At 36.5% G+C, this 17,355-nt stretch overlaps 3 protein-coding genes across 3 annotated transcripts; 2 read left to right on the forward strand and 1 right to left on the reverse strand.

Annotated features, from left to right (window-relative positions):
- Nucleotides 1-369: 369 nt before the first annotated feature.
- LOC136410766 (stalled ribosome sensor GCN1) lies at nt 370-14,139 on the forward strand. Its single transcript, XM_066393080.1, has 33 exons — nt 370-509; nt 562-664; nt 752-947; nt 1,588-1,774; nt 1,915-2,064; nt 2,122-2,374; nt 2,441-2,619; nt 2,674-2,871; nt 2,924-3,245; nt 3,316-3,833; nt 3,885-4,268; nt 5,013-5,598; nt 5,655-5,934; nt 5,992-6,196; nt 6,281-6,514; nt 6,564-6,758; nt 6,812-7,058; nt 7,229-7,465; nt 7,516-7,695; nt 7,761-8,216; nt 8,637-8,955; nt 9,565-9,695; nt 9,751-9,943; nt 9,993-10,323; nt 10,734-10,976; nt 11,310-11,579; nt 11,705-11,900; nt 12,163-12,314; nt 12,365-12,558; nt 12,994-13,205; nt 13,272-13,525; nt 13,582-13,803; nt 13,859-14,139. Exons 1-33 carry the CDS (start codon nt 495-497, stop codon nt 13,985-13,987), a joined length of 7,971 nt encoding a protein of 2,656 aa, XP_066249177.1. The 5' UTR covers nt 370-494; the 3' UTR covers nt 13,988-14,139.
- A 52-nt stretch (nt 14,140-14,191) lies between these two features.
- On the reverse strand, nt 14,192-15,945 carry Nf-YB (nuclear factor Y-box B). Its single transcript, XM_066393094.1, has 5 exons — nt 15,772-15,945; nt 15,491-15,648; nt 15,241-15,438; nt 15,128-15,188; nt 14,192-15,076 (listed from the first exon to the last, which is right to left on the reverse strand). Exons 1-5 carry the CDS (start codon nt 15,842-15,844, stop codon nt 14,988-14,990), a joined length of 579 nt encoding a protein of 192 aa, XP_066249191.1. The 5' UTR covers nt 15,845-15,945; the 3' UTR covers nt 14,192-14,987.
- A 901-nt stretch (nt 15,946-16,846) lies between these two features.
- ND-13B (NADH dehydrogenase (ubiquinone) subunit ND-13B) lies at nt 16,847-17,341 on the forward strand. Its single transcript, XM_066393095.1, has one exon. The coding sequence runs from the start codon at nt 16,910-16,912 to the stop codon at nt 17,282-17,284; it is 375 nt and encodes a 124-aa protein (XP_066249192.1). The 5' UTR covers nt 16,847-16,909; the 3' UTR covers nt 17,285-17,341.
- Nucleotides 17,342-17,355: the final 14 nt, after the last annotated feature.

Here is a 17,355-nt window from a genome sequence, read left to right on the forward strand (position 1 = left end):
TTCCATTGGGTGTCAGAAATAGGATTGTCACACCAAACTCGTAAAACAGGAACGTGATGTGTTTTATTACTAAACTTAGAATAAACTTATTTCTACTGTGTACAGAGTATGATTGTTACCAGTTGGAGTACATGTGGAGGGTGCGAGGCCCGGAAGAGAAAAGAGGCCGTTAGTGATGTAATCAACGGTTTTATATGGTTTGGATCGAACTATCCAGAATGTATTTCCGGAAACCGTTACGGAAAATGTTTTCCCGCCGTTGTTTTAGTTCTCTACAGAACCGAGATACTGCTCTGGTTCGCAGTGCACTGTCACTGTCATTATTAGACGAGTGACACTGCACGCGCTGCTGGCTCCGCCACAAGGTCGATGAACATCAGTTTGTTGACGTTTTGTTTTGGAAAGTTTTGGAAATGGAAAATTGAAAATTTTCATGTCCATGCGTTCAAAATCGCAAAAATTAGTAGACCACTGAAACTAAATAAGTATTAACGATGGCCGATGTAGAGGTAATAGTCAATTAAATAGGTTCTCAATATCTACATTCAGTGATAATTCCAGCTTACTAGTGCTTTGAAAGACCTAAGTATCAAAGTACAGACGTCCAGCTTGAAGGAAAGAAGACAGGTTATAGAAAATGTGATAAAGGTTCTTCCCAAACCGGGTAAACTTCTTTATTATCAAACGATATACGCTTAAATCTTTAGTGGAAAATAATATATAACGCCACTATGTATGCAAATTGTTGCAGGAGTCACTGAAGGCGTCGTAAAAGGTATTTGCAGAGTTATACCTCTTACTCTCCACCGCTACAGAGATAGCGCCTCCCGATCTTTCATAAGGCAGTTGATTTTTTCCTTAATCAACCAGCATCCTGAAGCATCTGTAAAGTGTTTCACAGGGCTTTTTATTGATTTGTCATCACAATTCAAGAGCACTACTGTAACGTAAGTTTGCATTTTGAAATTCTTATTTAGTTAAATAGTTTTCATGTCAAAATTATTGCACCATTTTTCACCTAAATTCAAAGTCAGTTTCAAACTCAATTTTAATATGTATTTTTTTCTTTTTCTTGAAGCTTATTCCTTTGAGAATAGTATTGATTTAAAGCACATATTTCAATTTCAGTTTTGTGGAAATACATGATATATGCACAAAATACATTTTGATATTTCAATTGCTGCACTCTGCAGCAGGTTACAAATGTATTGATAGAAGCCTATCTAGGTCAGTGTGTAGTCTCATTGTTTCTAAATATTGTTTTTATTCACCTTTTTACACATTTATATACATTATTAAATGAAAATCCAGAATTTAAGTTCAAACCCTGCTAGTTCACCTGACAGAAGTGATATCCTAATGTGCCAAGACAAAGCAAGATTAGCCTGGAATATAAGTATGATTGTAATATTTTGTTAACCAATTTAATGGGTAACCATCATTGTCCTTTAAGTTTGTGAATAAACTCTAAAAAATTATAAAATTTATTTAACTGGCTTCAGAGAAAGCTGACCCTGACATTAAGCAAAATATTATTGGTGAGTTATTTGACGCCAAGTATTATCAACACACATATGTTTTTATCAGGGATAATGTCAGTCAGAGTGCACTGTTTGCTTTGGAATGGACAACCATATTACTTCAACATGGTTGGAAGACCCAAGAAAAAGTTCTTAACAACAGTTTACCCCAAATTATCGAAGCTCAGGCAGTATTTCTGACAACTGTTGTTGCCAGTGCAAAAAGAAAGAAAGCAGAGAAAGCTCAAGGATTGGTGAGTTGATTGGAAGACTATTAAGTAGTTCCAAGTTTAACTCCATTTGAGGTGCTACAATAAATATCCAGTTTAACATTGAAATTAAATGCCTACATCAACATCTTTTTGAATTGCATATTTATGTGTATATTTTTCAGTTAAACCAATTTTGGACTTCAATAGAAAATAGTATTTCTTTATATCTTCATAATTTAAAAACAATAGATCAGAGCCCTTATATTGTTGTTATGGAATCTGCTCTAGTAAGAGCATGTCAAAAAGATAAATCACTGGTTCAACCGTATCTGGTAAGTGCAAATACAGTGACATTTAAAAGAAATAGTTTTTAAGATTTTTGCTTCCAGGGTGTAATGACAGAATCTTTTGTAAAGAATTTCATAAGTACTAAAGTATCACCACAAACAGCAATTATTCAAGCTTGTTATCCTCTCTTGTCTGAAATAAATTTGGACAGGTTTAAGCAAACTCTATTACCTGCAATACAAAAAGCTATGTTAAGGAATCCTGAAATAATATTAGAAACCGTAGGCACTGTGTTTGCAGGTCTTGAATTAGACTTGAGCAGTTGTGTTATGGACATTGGAAGTAGCTTAATAAGTAAGTTTATTTGAGTTTTTATCATTATTGGAAGGGAAGATGTTTCATATTTGAGTTTCTTTTTAGCAAACCTACATTCAAAAGATGAAAAAGCTAGAATAGATTCAGCCACAAATTGCAAATATCTAGCTAAAAAGATTAATGATCCTAAAGCTATTGATGAAATTCTTAAAAAAATTTTTGGAGTGTACCATGGGGCTGATGGAAAATTAACAGTAGCTGAACATAAAATGGGAGTTCTACAGGTTTAATAAGATCAATTAAAATTACAAGCCAACTTACATTATATATATTAACAGGGAGCTGGCAACTTTAGCTACAACAAAGTTCCCATTGAGCATAATGCAGATTTGTTATTAAAAACCATACCTCAATTCAGCAAAGTTTTAGAAACTGAAGTCCATGAGAAAACTTTATGTTTTGCTTTAGACATGCTTTCACTGTGGACCTCCAAAATAACGGCCGAAATACCAAAACCTTTACTAGACCTATTTAAGGTATTTTTTCAATTATTCCCCAAATGAATTTAAACCTTCTGAATACTTACAGAATGGCCCCAATCTAAAGTCCTCTACCCCACCAGTGAAAATAGCATACATCCAATGTATGTTAGCCACCTTTAATTCTAGTAACGCTTCTCAAGCCTCCATATTAGTGCCTCTCTTGTTAAAATCAATCGAGAAAGCCGTATCTCAACCAACTCAACCATATTCAGTAAGCGAAGGTTTATATGCTGCTTTATTACTCATATCAATATCTGGTGTGAAATTGGAGAAAGAGAACGGACTCCCAAACATCTGGAATTCAATCCTTGACATGGACAAACAAATTTTTGTTTCAGAGAAATTTCTGCAAACCACCAGTGAAAACAGTAAGTGAATAATGGGAGATTAAATAAAACTCATACTGAATAAGTCTATATTTACATTGTGTTCTTATAGGTTTGCCTTATGTGACTGAATTATGTGAAAAACTGTTGGTCAACCATTCAGAAAAAGTAGAAACTAAATCAGAGCCACTACTGAAGGCGGTTATAAATTCATCTTTGTATCCTTCCACTCCTATCCGCAAGAAATGTTTTGCGATAATTGAACGAATGTTGAATAGCCCTAACGGAGCTAAAATTAGCATTGCTCTCTTAAAACAATTGGAGGTATTGCTGGACTGTGATAAAATCAATTTGGTGGAAGAAAATGGCGATACTGTGTGGGCAACTACGCCTCACGTTCTCGTGGAATTCATCACGAACGTGTGTTCCTTAAAAAACCTATCTTCAGAGAATGCTCAGATGGTGGTGATGTCCGCTTTGCTGCCTGCACACTGCCCACTAGTAACGCGTTTAGCACCACAGTTATGGGTGAAAATTGCCAGACACTTAAAGTGTAATCCAAAACATTTGATTGCTCAGCGTTCCATCGAATTAAGAAAACTGATGGTGGAGCAGTATAAGGCTACTGAGGTGCGTGTTTTCCACCAAAACGAATGTTTTAAGTAACTCGTTTTTTCATAGACCTATGAAAATGCATTATCAACCATCATCTCCTTAAACGCCGAACCAGTGCTACCAAACGTTTTAAGTGCCATTATATCAAACCTTGAGGACCCGAGAATAAATCAAGTGACCAAAGACGATTATTTTACTTATCTCACTCCCGAAGGTGAACTATACGATAACAGTGTAATTCCCGGAGACGAAAACAAAGCCGAAATGAATCTGAAGCGAGAGAGCAAAGCGTACAGCTATAAAGAACAACTGGAAGAGATGCAATTGAGACGCGAATTGGAAGAAAAGAAAAAGAATAAAGATGGCAAGATTAAATATACCGCAAAGCAGTTGGAAGCAATTAAAAATCAACATATTAAAGAAGATGGTATTAGAGCTGCAGTTAAACAGGTAAGGTGTATGTGATGGAGAAATCTAAATTAGCGGTGCGGTACTTGTGCGATTTTATAAAGCGAAGCAAAGTTTCAGTTTATTTCCCTTTCAAGTTTTTAGCTGATAGGTTTTTTAACGTTGCAAAAAATTTCAATGATAAGCCCAAAAATATACTAATTAATTATATCAATATACTTAGGTACATGTATATAAATTTAGTTTTTGTAATTAAATTGGTTTAATTCTCAAGGATTACTGGATAGCGCCCTCAGCACTGTAATTTCGTGGTAAGATGACGAATAACCGTTGTGGTTGAAGTTTCATCATAAATTAAATCTAGCGGTATCTCTATGCTTGTCGAATAATCAAGGGGCAAAAGAAATATGGTTCCATTTTGACAATATATGAAACGCTTTTTTACTCGATTTTCTTACAGCCAAAGAACGATTCACAATACGGTCAGGCCCAATACTGGAACGTTAATTAAATTTTTTCTGGCATACAGTTTATTTATGATGCGATTAACCTTATTCGGGAAATTTCAACACATTGTTCCCTGCATACTAAACATTGGCAATTATATTCAGGTGATCTTTATATGATAGTAGTGTAATAATGAACACCTATTTTTTATTTAAAATGCAATTTTCGTGATTTCCATGCTGTCAAAATTATCTATTAAACATACTAGTAAATTACGAAGTCTGTAATGAACTGTACTTCATCCTATATCTACAACAATAATAAAATACGAATTTTTAGCTAAATGATGTCATCACCAAAAGCGTGTCCATGCTAAAAGCAGCAGCCATTGGGAATCCTTTCAAAGTGTCTTTATACTACAAAGACTTGCTGCCGGTGCTCGTCCAAGACTTTCAATCACCATTAGCCGCTCCTTATTTAACCAAACTGTATTGGAACTTGCGCAAAACTGTTTTTCCACAAGATTTCAATACCATAGCCGGGTTAATTGCCATAGTAACCATAAGACTGTACAAGCCCCAATGCGATCTCGATCCCAATTGGGAGGAAGAGGATTTAAATAACGCCATAGCGCGGGTAGTGGATTTGATTCACAATAGCACAGTGCCGAACAAAATGATCAAGTCGGTAGAACAGGCTGTTGAGTGCTTTTCAGTGCCAGCCTTCAACTATATGTTTCTTTTGCTGAAGAACAGTTTGACATCTGAATATGCGAGAAGTCACGACGAATTTGTACATGACGGTTTGCAAATTATATCTGAACATGCCAAATTACGGGGCGGTGACGCGAATGAGGATGAAGATCTTTACCATCCGAAGCATATGCCTACTAAGCAAATGTTTATTCTTTTGGTGGATATTATTTGTAAGTACCGTCTTATAAGGTGCTGTGAAGTAAAATTGGCAATTTTATTTTGTCAGGTGGTAGCAGCGGCCGAATACAGGCGCAGTCCGAAGCGTGTCTTCTAGATATCGCACAGAGTGTGAGCGGCAAAGAAGGATGCGCCACCGCCACCTTCGAAGAAATAGACGTTCTATTGACCGCTCTACAAAATCGCATCACAGTGGTCAGAGACGCTGCCCTCCGCGCCCTCATAATCATGGTTTCATGTCTGCCTAACTTTGAAACCGATTACCAGTATGGACTGAAGTTAAATAAACGAATTTGGATTGCTAGATTCGATGAAAATGAGGAAAACAGGTAATGCTTACTAAAATTTATAATGTGCAGTTTCGAATTATTTATGTTATTTTTAAGGCAACTTGCCGAACATTTGTGGACCGATGCTAAACTGGAGTTTCCGCCTGCATTGAGTACTGAGTTAATGGCAGATGTCGAACATCCTGTGGAGAGTGTCCAAAGTGCCGCCGCTAAGGCACTTGCCGCATTGTTGGAGGCTGACCCCGACCAAGTACAACCAACGATAAAGTCCTTACTAAATTTATATACAGACCGGCTTAAGGTAAATATTAGTTAGCTATATTTTCGTGACAACTTTAAGTGTCAAACAACAATTCATACTTAAAGCCGAAACTTTTTTTTATAGATGATTCCAGCTAAACTTGACGAATTTGGCAGAGAAATAGAGAAAGCTGTTGATACTTGGTATCCACGGAGAGGTGTCGCCTTGGCCATAGGACAACTGGCCTCGCTCATTACTCCAGAAATTGTCGGCGAGTTAATGAATTTCTTTGTGTTCACTTCGCTGAGCGATCGGCACGAAACTGTAAGGAAAGAGATGCTTAACAGTGCGTTGAAAATCGTCGATTTACATGGAAAAGTATGCAGAAAATTTTGCTCTAGAGAAGTTGCTTATTTCAAAATTACAGGAAACAGTAGCCACACTTTGGCCGGTATTCGATAACTTTATGAGTAAGTCTTCAAAGTCAGCCCACTTTGATGCAGTCAAGCAGGCCGTAGTCGTGCTGATGGGCACCTTAGCAAGACATCTAGACAAGGACGACGAAAGAATCAAACCCATTTTCTGTAGGTTAATCCAAGCGCTGTCGACTCCCTCTCAAACTGTAGGTTTTCCGTAATTTCATTTCTATTTTACCTCACTATTGAATCAATGCAGGTTCAAGAGGCTGTTGCCAAGTGCCTGCCTCCTCTAATTCCATCTGTGAAAGAAGAAGCTCCAGGTTACATTAACAAACTAATCCATCAGTTGTTGAAAGGGGACAAGTATGGAGAGAGAAAAGGTGCTGCTTATGGGTTGGCTGGTTTAGTCAAAGGGATGGGGATACTGGCATTGAAGCAGTATGATATTATGACGAAATTAACTGATGCTGTACAAGATAAGAAGAACTACAAACACAGAGAAGGTGTTTATTACTGTCTATTATTGATGAATTAGTAAAGTTATAGGATATTACTGCTAAACCTAAAATTTAGCTGAGCACTCGTTACACCAAATAATCTATATCTGGAGACCGATGATACAGCTAATATATTAAGTGATATTTGATTTAAGCGTGTTATTTTTTGCTTTTAGGTGCACTGTTCGCCTTCGAAATGCTGTTTCAAGTGTTGGGCAAACTCTTCGAGCCGTATATTGTTCATGTGTTACCACATTTATTGCAGTGTTTCGGTGACTCCAGTCAGTATGTAAGAGTAGCCGCTGACGATACCGCACGAGTGGTGATGAGTAAATTATCAGGGCACGGAGTTAAGCTTGTCTTACCGTCGTTACTGGAAGCTCTAGAAGAAGATTCATGGAGAACCAAAACAGGTAAATCAACATAATCAATTCAGTCATCAATTAATGTATATCATTTGAAGGATCTGTGGAACTTTTGGGCTCAATGGCGTACTGCGCTCCGAAACAACTGTCATCCTGCCTACCGAACATTGTTCCCAAACTGATCGAGGTTTTGAGCGACTCGCACATGAAAGTCCAGGAAGCTGGCGCCGCTGCTTTACGCGTAATCGGCTCAGTAATTCGTAATCCCGAGATTCAAGGTAAATTTTAAGTTGTTTATTGTATATTATATAGGTATTATAACCATAAAGCGATTTTTTTCTAGCTATCGTATCCGTTCTTCTCAAAGCTCTACAAGACCCTTCAAACAAAACCTCTGTGTGCCTTCAAACATTACTGGATACTCAGTTCGTTCATTTCATTGACGCTCCCTCATTGGCCTTGATCATGCCTGTAGTACAAAGAGCGTTTATGGATCGTTCCACTGAAACACGGAAAATGGCAGCCCAAATAATAGGAAACATGTACTCGTTGACCGATCAGAAAGACCTGTTGCCCTATCTGCCAACGATTATTCCGGGTCTCAAAACTTCGCTTCTCGATCCTGTGCCCGAAGTCAGATCCGTCAGTGCCAGGGCCTTAGGGGCAATGGTGCGTGGAATGGGAGAGTCTAGTTTTGAAGATTTGTTGCCCTGGTTGATGCAGACCTTAACTTCAGAGACCAGTTCTGTGGATCGGTCCGGAGCGGCTCAGGGATTATCTGAAGTGGTGGGAGGATTAGGTGAGATTTACATATTTATTTCACATGAAGAGACGAGGGGAAAAACTAAATGTTTGCTTTCAAAGCAAGTTGATTATATCAAAATGTAGGAGGCAGTGGGTTAGTAGGTTAATCTACAGAAAATAGGGGAGAATAATGCGAGTGTCTACAGGGTGTCTTTTTTTTTAAGCTTTTTACTGTGCTATTTTCGATACTACTCGTTTTACAAAGGTTGGTTAATTTAGAAAAGTTACCATTTCTGGACCTCATGAATTAGTCACAATGTTACCACATGTTCAGTGGTTTCTAAGTTTTTTACTGCTGGGAAAGCTTTTAATAAGCTTTCCTCAAAAAAATATCACCTTGTGTTCTGAATGCACTTACACATTATAGCTGTTCCGTGACGTATTACTAGTTTAATGACATACAATCAATTTTCAGGAGTGGAAAAACTACATAAACTCATGCCCGAAATAATCAGTATCGCGGAAAGGACCGATATTGCACCACACGTTAAAGACGGCTACATTATGATGTTCATTTACATGCCCAGTGTGTTTACCGTGGAATTTACACGATACATAGGTCAAATCATCAATCCTATTCTAAAAGCATTGGCCGACGAAAACGAATACGTTAGAGAGACGGCTCTAAAGGCCGGTCAACGAATTGTAAATCTGTATGCCGATTCCGCTATATTATTGCTGCTGCCTGAGCTGGAGAGAGGACTTTTCGACGACAACTGGAGAATTCGCTATAGGTATTGAATTTTATTGACCACCTATTTGATGACAATCTCATATGCTCAATTAAAAAGTTTCTATATTGATCACGGAATAGAAATATTGACAAATAAATGACCATTCGGATCCTTTTCTGATATTCTATAAAAAAACAATTAAGGGTACAACTGTCGTTAAGCCTGTCCGGGTAGATCCGTTCACCCTTTGTTGTATTATTTTTAAGATTTGCACTTGGTAGGTTGAACATTAGAGTACCTGATTCTGCCCTCTGTATACAATAACAGATATTAGCATTCATTTTAAAGATATATTTTTACAGGATATTAAAACAAATTAAATACTAATTCTAATTCAAAACAGTCAAATAACTCGCAGCACAAGATGATCCTGCTCTACATGCTTATTTAAAAAATTGTGTATGAGTTGTTGCCTTTGCCAAATTGTGAAGAAAAATGATTTATTTTGACCTTTCATTAAGTTTGTTTGCTCAGAAGAATTCTTGAATCATTCCGAAATATAAATAATCATTTATTCATTTGTACTAAAAATAAGAAAGAATATTCTCTTCTAGATGCCAAAGCTAGTATTACTACGTATAATAAATCTTCTTATGGTCATATTTTCAGTTCAGTGCAACTATTGGGGGACCTTTTATACCGCATATCTGGAGTGACCGGTAAAATGAGCACAGAGACTGCAAGTGAAGATGATAATTTTGGTACCGAACAATCCCACTTGGCTATCATCAAATCCCTGGGTAAATGAATACTACTCGTAAATATTAATATTTCTAACCACGTGAAATTGTGTAGGAGCCGAACGACGAAACCGAGTACTGGCAGGTTTGTACATGGGACGTTCTGATGTTGCTTTAATGGTTCGTCAGGCAGCGCTTCATGTATGGAAAGTCGTTGTTACTAATACTCCTCGCACTTTGAGAGAAATTCTACCCACACTGTTTAGTTTGTTACTAGGCTGTTTAGCTAGCGATAGCTACGACAAAAGGTTAGAATACATCAATTTAAAATAGGGCACGTAACGAATTGCTTCACAGGCAAGTAGCAGCCAGAACTTTGGGAGACTTGGTCAGAAAACTAGGGGAACGAGTGCTGCCGGAAATAATCCCCATATTGGAGAGGGGATTGCAATCGAACCAAGCGGATCAACGACAAGGTGTATGTATTGGGTTATCGGAAATAATGGCTTCCACTTCAAAGGACATGGTGCTAACATTTGTCAACTCCTTGGTTCCAACTGTGCGTAAAGCGCTTTGTGATCCGCTTCCGGAAGTGCGGCAGGCAGCTGCAAAGACTTTTGACAGTTTGCATTCCACTGTGGGCTCGAAGGCGCTGGACGATATATTGCCCGCTCTATTGCAGCAACTAGTAAGTTATGACTTGTGACGATTTTTATAAATTTTGTTATGAATATTCAAGAGAAGTTCAGTTTTTGAGGGTTGATTCACACATGGTTAAAACCTAGCATCTTTTGATATAAACTAGCAGTAAGTCGATTTGTTTTGTATTTGACTCAAATTCCATTGTTTTTTACTTGATTTTCATTTTACCAAATAATTGTATGCGGAACATTTTTATTATCTGCCATAAGAGAGCATTTTCTGCTTTCATTGTATGATTTTTAGCGTAGGATAATCTTACCTTTTTTGAAAGATCCTTAAACTCTTGAAGCGGTAAGAAAAATATTCAGAACCATTTTCAAATTCCATCACTCTCTGTTTCAAAAGTAATTATATGTGTCATCTGCCCATGTATCAAAGATTTTAATTTTCCTTTAGAACGACGACGATCCTGCAATAGTGGAATGCACCCTCGATGGCCTGCGACAAGTAATGGCCATTAAATCTCGCGTAGTTTTACCTTACTTGGTGCCTCAGCTAACCTCGCCACCTGCTAACACTAAAGCCCTTTCCGTTTTGGCTTCAGTTGCAGGAGAGGCTCTCAACAAATATTTGCCAAGGATTCTTCTCGCATTACAGACTTCGTTGGCATCTTCCAAAAACACACCAGATGAACCGCAAGTACATATCACGCTTATTTCATTCATTATAACGAAAACATCATCAAACTTGAATGTTGTGAATAAGAAAGTCAAGCTGAATTTGTAAGTTCGTTAATACTGAAAACTTAAATTAAACGCTAAAAAGTCATTGTATTGAAAACATCGATCTATAGAATCAAAACAAATTTTGAGATATCTCCTAGTAAACGTGCATCTTTGACATACTATGAGCACTAAGTAAAATTTTTGTAAAGGTCACAGTGAAGATTTCTGTTAAATCGAAATTGACTATGGGTGAATTTTGGTTTCTAAATATCTCGACTTTAAGTTAATTATTGCAACGTTTTTTAAGCAATTGGAGTACTGTCAAGCCGTAGTATTATCAGTTGTCGATGACGTGGGTATCCGGACGATAATCGACACAATGCTAGAAAACACGAGAAATCGCGATCAGGATCAACGCAGAGCGGCCGCCACGTTACTTTGCGCCTTCTGCGCGAACTCTAAAGCACAGTATTCTGCACATGTACCTCAACTGCTGCGTGGACTAATTCACTTGATGACCGACAGCGACAAGGATGTATTGCTTATGTCTTGGGAGGCATTGAATGCCGTCACTAAGGTAAGAGTCTGTATCGAACATTCGCAGAAAATGTAACATATTTGAAGAAATACTGAGATTTATGTTTAGTTACGGTATTAAAAAATATGCTATTAAAGATTTTTTCGGATCTGAATAATTTATAGACGTTAGAACCAAAGCAACAAGCATCTTACGTGTCCGATGTCCGGCAAGCTGTTCGATTCGCAATGTCCGATATGAAGGGGTCGTCAGAAGTTCTCCCTGGTTTTTGCTTACCGAAAGGAATTGTTCCCATTTTACCGATATTCAGGGAAGCCATTCTCAATGGGGATGGCGACGAAAAGGAAGCAGCGGCACAAGGTGAAAATAATTACATATCGGACGATCCAAATCGAATGTACAGTATTGTGTTTCATTATAGAGGTCACCAACTATATATTTAAAATTAGAATAAATAGATTTATGAGTAACTTTCATATATCATATAACGTCATATTGATGCTCCAAATTTTGAATCTCTATCAATAATATTAACTGAGGTCTGATTATATACATTCGGTTTGGAACGCCCATTATATTAATTGAAATGTGAAAATGAACGTATCTAATTGATTCATGGTAGGTTTGGGCGAAGTCATTAAAGTGACCAGCCCACAGGCCCTCCAACCCAGCGTGGTGGCCATTACAGGACCCTTAATTAGGATATTGGGAGATAGATTTAGTGCAAACGTGAAAACGGCCGTTCTGGAAACTCTGGCAACACTCTTATCGAAGGTTCATATTGCACAAATTTTCATGGATAAATACGATGACATTTTTCCTAGGTGGGGGCCATGTTGAGACAATTTTTGCCACAACTTCAAACAACGTTTGTTAAGGCACTCAACGACCCCAACAGAAACGTGCGGCTGAAATCAACAAGTGCCCTCAGTCACCTCATATTAATTCACCAAAGAGTCGATCCTCTTTTTACTGAGCTACACAATATGATTAAAAACAATGAAGACTCTGCCCTCAAGTAAGTAATTATTAAATAATAATTTCTGCTTTGGGCCGTGACATTCCCACGAATGACAAAATAAGTGACCACGTAGACCAGGCTATAAGCCGTGGATATTTGGCATACTAATGGACTTAACCTTTAACATTAAACTTAAGCTCGTCCATTAGAGATGCAGTCACCAACGTTAACATCAAGTTGTCAAACCTCTTTAATGCAATGTGTCCCGAATTAATCTCATTATTCCTGACTTCGCCATCCAATGGACTTATCCCGTTTATTGGAGAAAAAATAAGCTGTGGATTACCTATTCGTCTATAAAATTCTATAATTTATTTTTAACCTGTATATTATTAGCAGTCTGGCATACTAAACACTTCACTTCCTTCGTTCTATATTTACTGTCTGTTTAGTACTACAATAACGTATTTAATTTTTTTTCAAATATTTCAGGGAAACAACACTTCACGCATTAAGAAAAGCAATAACGCCGGCTGGAGATAAAATGTCTGAACCGATTAAAAAACAAATTTACGAAACGTTGCTGACATTTTTGAGCCAACCAGAAGATACTGTGAGGAAATGTGCTGCGGGCTGTTTAGGTGCCATCTGTAAATTTTTATCTGCGGGCCAGTTAGATACAGCTCTATCTGAACATCTACTCAGTATGTCGCTATAACTTTAACTAAATAACTTATCAAATTACCGTATTCTTAATATTGACGTCTTAGACGATGATAACAATGCGAACGTGACATTGAGGGAGGGCAGAGGTTCAGCTTTAACTGTGGCTCTAAAAGAGGCACCTCTTCAGCTATGGGACGAACAGTACCGTACTAAAGTGACTCAAGTTCTTTTAAGTCAGTTGCAAAGCCAAATTGTCGCTATTACACAAAGCGCCATTCGATCATGTGGATATCTATTTGAATACCTACTTTCACATGACGAAACTATTCCGAGCAACCTATTAGTCGCCTTTGTTAGGGTAATTGTTGTTCAGTTAGCAGTAACACATTCGGTTTAACATTGGGATATTTACAGACGATGAACAATAATAATAACGAAGTGAAACAATTGCTGGCAAGAGTATTGTGCTATTTAGCGAAAAGAATTCCCACTGAACAACTCACTCCTGACTTCGTCAAGATGGTGTTACCGGCCTTGGTTAACGGAACCAAGGAAAAGAACGTGTATGTAAAAGCCAACTCAGAAATTGCGCTTATTGCTATATTAAAATTAAAAGAGGGCGATGGCGTATTTCAAGTAAGATATCTCCAAGATTTGCTTTAATGCAAGTGTTCATTCCATTATGTTTTAGAAATTTTCCCTTATTCTTGATGTGGGCGCCAGGGAATCTCTAGCAGACGTTGTACATAAAGTTCTGAAAAAAATTGTACACCAATCAGAAGGCAAGGATGAGGTTATTGACGACACGTTACTGACCTGATCATTGGAAGTTTCTAGTCTTATCAAATTTATCTGGAAACTGTTCCAAATCCAATTATATGTTAAATGTAAGAAATATGACGCTTGCTTTGGGAACGATTTGGCCCCCGATTCGATGTGTATTAAAATAGTAAATAAAGAACTTAATTCAAACTTGATTTTGGATTTTTATTTTAGACCACTGACGGTAACAGACCTAAAATATTTTCACTTTTGGTTATACCTGAGGTAAATGGCAACTCAAAAAAACACCATTTTTCATCAAAGCAATTTTAGCGGGTGCCACTATCTCAAAAATATTTTAGTCGTTTTGCTCCCAACAACTCTCGCATCGAATCAAATATTTTGGTTTTTCTTATTGATAGTTTTATCATAATCGACTGATGCAGTACCCAGGTATAACTAATAAATTTCAAATAGAATTTACTAGATCAAATACATGTTGTAAAGCGTCAACCCTGACACTATAAAAATGCGCTTAGGCTCTCTGAAGGCGCGTTATAACGTCACTGTCAAATGTACAGATTATAGACAAAGGTTATAAAGTTCATCATTATAACTTGAACATCAATTTTAAATCATGATGCCCGCAATGTCGAGGATGGTTTCTACAATTTTTGCTCTTCTAGACTTTTTCCACTTTTTTTTGTCCTTTTTTCTACACTTTTGCACTTAATCATGAAGATCATAAGAACTTCAGAATTACACTGTATATACATTTTTTCCACTACTAGATTTGATAAAATTGCAAAAACTTGCCTAAATGAAGCACAAATTAATTAAATTTGAAACAGACAATAATGTGTGCCATATGTGTGTCACTATTAATCTGTTATTTAACTGTTTTAGAAAAAAGATGAGAAAATGGACTGCAGAGACATGAATGCTTTGAAATGTCAACTCAACTTAAATAAATCTAGATATAACTAAACTTATAGCTTATCTTTCATTACAATAGTTAAGTCAAATAAAATTTTAGAATAAAACACACTTAAATGGAATCAACCTAACTGGAACTGTCCAGAATTATTCTGCACTGTGTATATTACAGCACCTTCAACAGTGTCTGAAGTAGCAATCCCTGATGTATCTAAAAGGTGTCTGAATTAAATTTTGAACTGATAACAAAATACTTACATACTAAATGTGTCTATTTCAATTTCTTCATAGCCTTGATGCAAGTTTTTATCAACTTTTACTGCCTAAAATTGGTTTATTAATGTACATGATGCTTTTAAATAAAAAATAACATACTTCTCGGTACTTTTGCAGATACACTTTCAAAGGCTCCACATAATTGTCAAAGCCAAGGGTGCTCATTGCAAAAAGGATATCTTCTCCATTAATAGTTTTTCTTTTTTCCAAATAGCACCTATCGCTAGCCTCACTTGTGATGAAACTGATAAATTCTGATACACACTCTTGAACACATTCTCTTGCATCTTTTGCAATCTAAAACCACAATACTACACAGATAAAATGGGCTAATAGTGAGGCATTTTACCTTATTATTAACTTTTCCTGTTTCCGGAATGGCTTTTTTCATTATCTTTGCAACATTTGCTATAGGTAGGAAACGATCTTGCTCTCGGAGAGGTGCCATTCCTTTTTCTCCGTGACTGGAATCATCAGTGTTTTCTGCTGCCATTTGGTCAGCATCATCTTGAAAAATTTTAAGGTTTTTGATTTATTAGCTTAGAATAGAACAAAGGGCCTAAGTTGTCTTTAGTTGATACATGTTAGTAAAATATAGAGAAGTGGTTAATTAGTTAATTAGAAATTTACCTTCCAGTTCTTCCACGGAAACAACATAAGGTTCTCCAATGTAAGTGTGGGACATGTCTTCGATCTTTTCCATTTAATTAACAAGGCACCAAGGCGCTCAAAAACTACAAAAATACCTGTTTACAGTTTATAAAGAGTAATACACTAATTATAATAAATACACAGTAAGGTGACAAAATAGACAAGGTTCAAACAAAATGGTGGGCGATACATATGTCTCGATATTGTATATCGATACTTCAGATTTCGATATTCACATGGATCGATACGTCTACAGTGATTAAATTATGGATTGACAAGAAATGAAAACCCCTCACAGCAGAAACTTTTTAAAATTTATTATGTTGCTCAACAAAAGTTGAGACTAAGAGATTGCCAACTTTAATAAGTTATATGAATATTCAATACTAAATATAAATGTTTTTGTTATATATAATCAAGATGAGTATTTTAGCATTTTAATATTTTTTATCTGTATATTCGTGTATCGACAATTTTCTTGGCGATACATATCCGTATCGATAATCTTTTAAAAGATCTGAATCATCACTTAGTATTGATATTTTCGTTAATATCGAATATTAACACAAATATCACTCAGTCTGTCTAAATGCTAAAAATCTGCACATAAAATCAAAATATCTAGTTTTTATAATAAACTCCTATTCAAGAAAGTGTAAAACTTACTAGCAACAGTAAAATATTGAAAAATGTATATTGGAAATAGGATGTTTTTTCTAATTTAAAATGCAAATTTTTCAAAAACGGGGGTCCTTGGGGGTTTAATAAATATATGTACATTTTTGCGTAAAATATGTTGTGTAATACAAAGTTTTAGATTGGGAGACAAGTTTTTGGTATAAATATTGTATTATGATTACAGAATTTGTGATGAATTTCCATCTAAAACAGATATAAATTCTAAATCGTAAACCTGTGTGTTACAATATGTCGACAAATCGTTTCGATAATTCGGTTTCGAGAATCGATATTTATAATATATCGAATTATCGTTACCATGACATTCCTATGGGAATGACTTTGACAATGACTTATAGTAATAAAATAACTTTGACAAAAATTTAAAATCTGGAAAAGAAATAAATATATAAAAGCATTACATAAGGTGAAAAGAACCATGTCAGGTGCTGCGCTTAAGACCACCACAGGCCTGACGGGTTTGGCTGTGTCGAAAAACTCCCATCAGATCTTAGGGGTTCTATATGGTAAAATACTGAGAACCCTTCAGAAAATGCCTGAATCAGCAACATACAGAAAACACACTGAAGCCATAATCAAAGAGAGAGGAGACATTCTTCATTCAACCCCTGCAGTTGAAGAAGTCGAGAGAAAAATCAACTGCGGGCAAATTGAAGAATTAATAGTTCAGGCTGGAAATGAGTTAAACTTGGCTCGAAAAATGTTAACCTGGAAGCCATGGGAACCCCTGACTAAAACTGTCCCTCCAAACCAATGGAGCTGGCCCCCAGCTCAACCAGTAAAGCAACGTTAGTTTTGACTTCAGGAGCATTATTAGTATAGTCTTGTAATATATTGCTTTATACAGTAACGATTTACTACATC

The sequence above is a fragment of the Euwallacea similis genome, chromosome 9 (genome assembly GCF_039881205.1).
Source record: "Euwallacea similis isolate ESF13 chromosome 9, ESF131.1, whole genome shotgun sequence".
NCBI lineage: Eukaryota > Metazoa > Arthropoda > Insecta > Coleoptera > Curculionidae > Euwallacea > Euwallacea similis.

Coding starts and splice junctions, on each gene's coding strand:
- LOC136410766 (XM_066393080.1), top strand. Junction 665..751: donor AAAGGTTCTTCCCAAACCGG/GTAAACTTCTTT, acceptor AAATTGTTGCAG/GAGTCACTGAAGGCGTCGTA. Junction 10,324..10,733: donor CCGCTCTATTGCAGCAACTA/GTAAGTTATGAC, acceptor ATTTTCCTTTAG/AACGACGACGATCCTGCAAT.
- ND-13B (XM_066393095.1), top strand. CDS start 16,910: ATGTCAGGTGCTGCGCTTAAGACCACCACAGGCCTGACGGGTTTGGCT.
- Nf-YB (XM_066393094.1), bottom strand. CDS start 15,844: ATGGAAAAGATCGAAGACATGTCCCACACTTACATTGGAGAACCTTAT. Junction 15,189..15,240: donor ATCTGCAAAAGTACCGAGAA/GTATGTTATTTT, acceptor AACCAATTTTAG/GCAGTAAAAGTTGATAAAAA. Junction 15,077..15,127: donor AATTGAAATAGACACATTTA/GTATGTAAGTAT, acceptor GACACCTTTTAG/ATACATCAGGGATTGCTACT.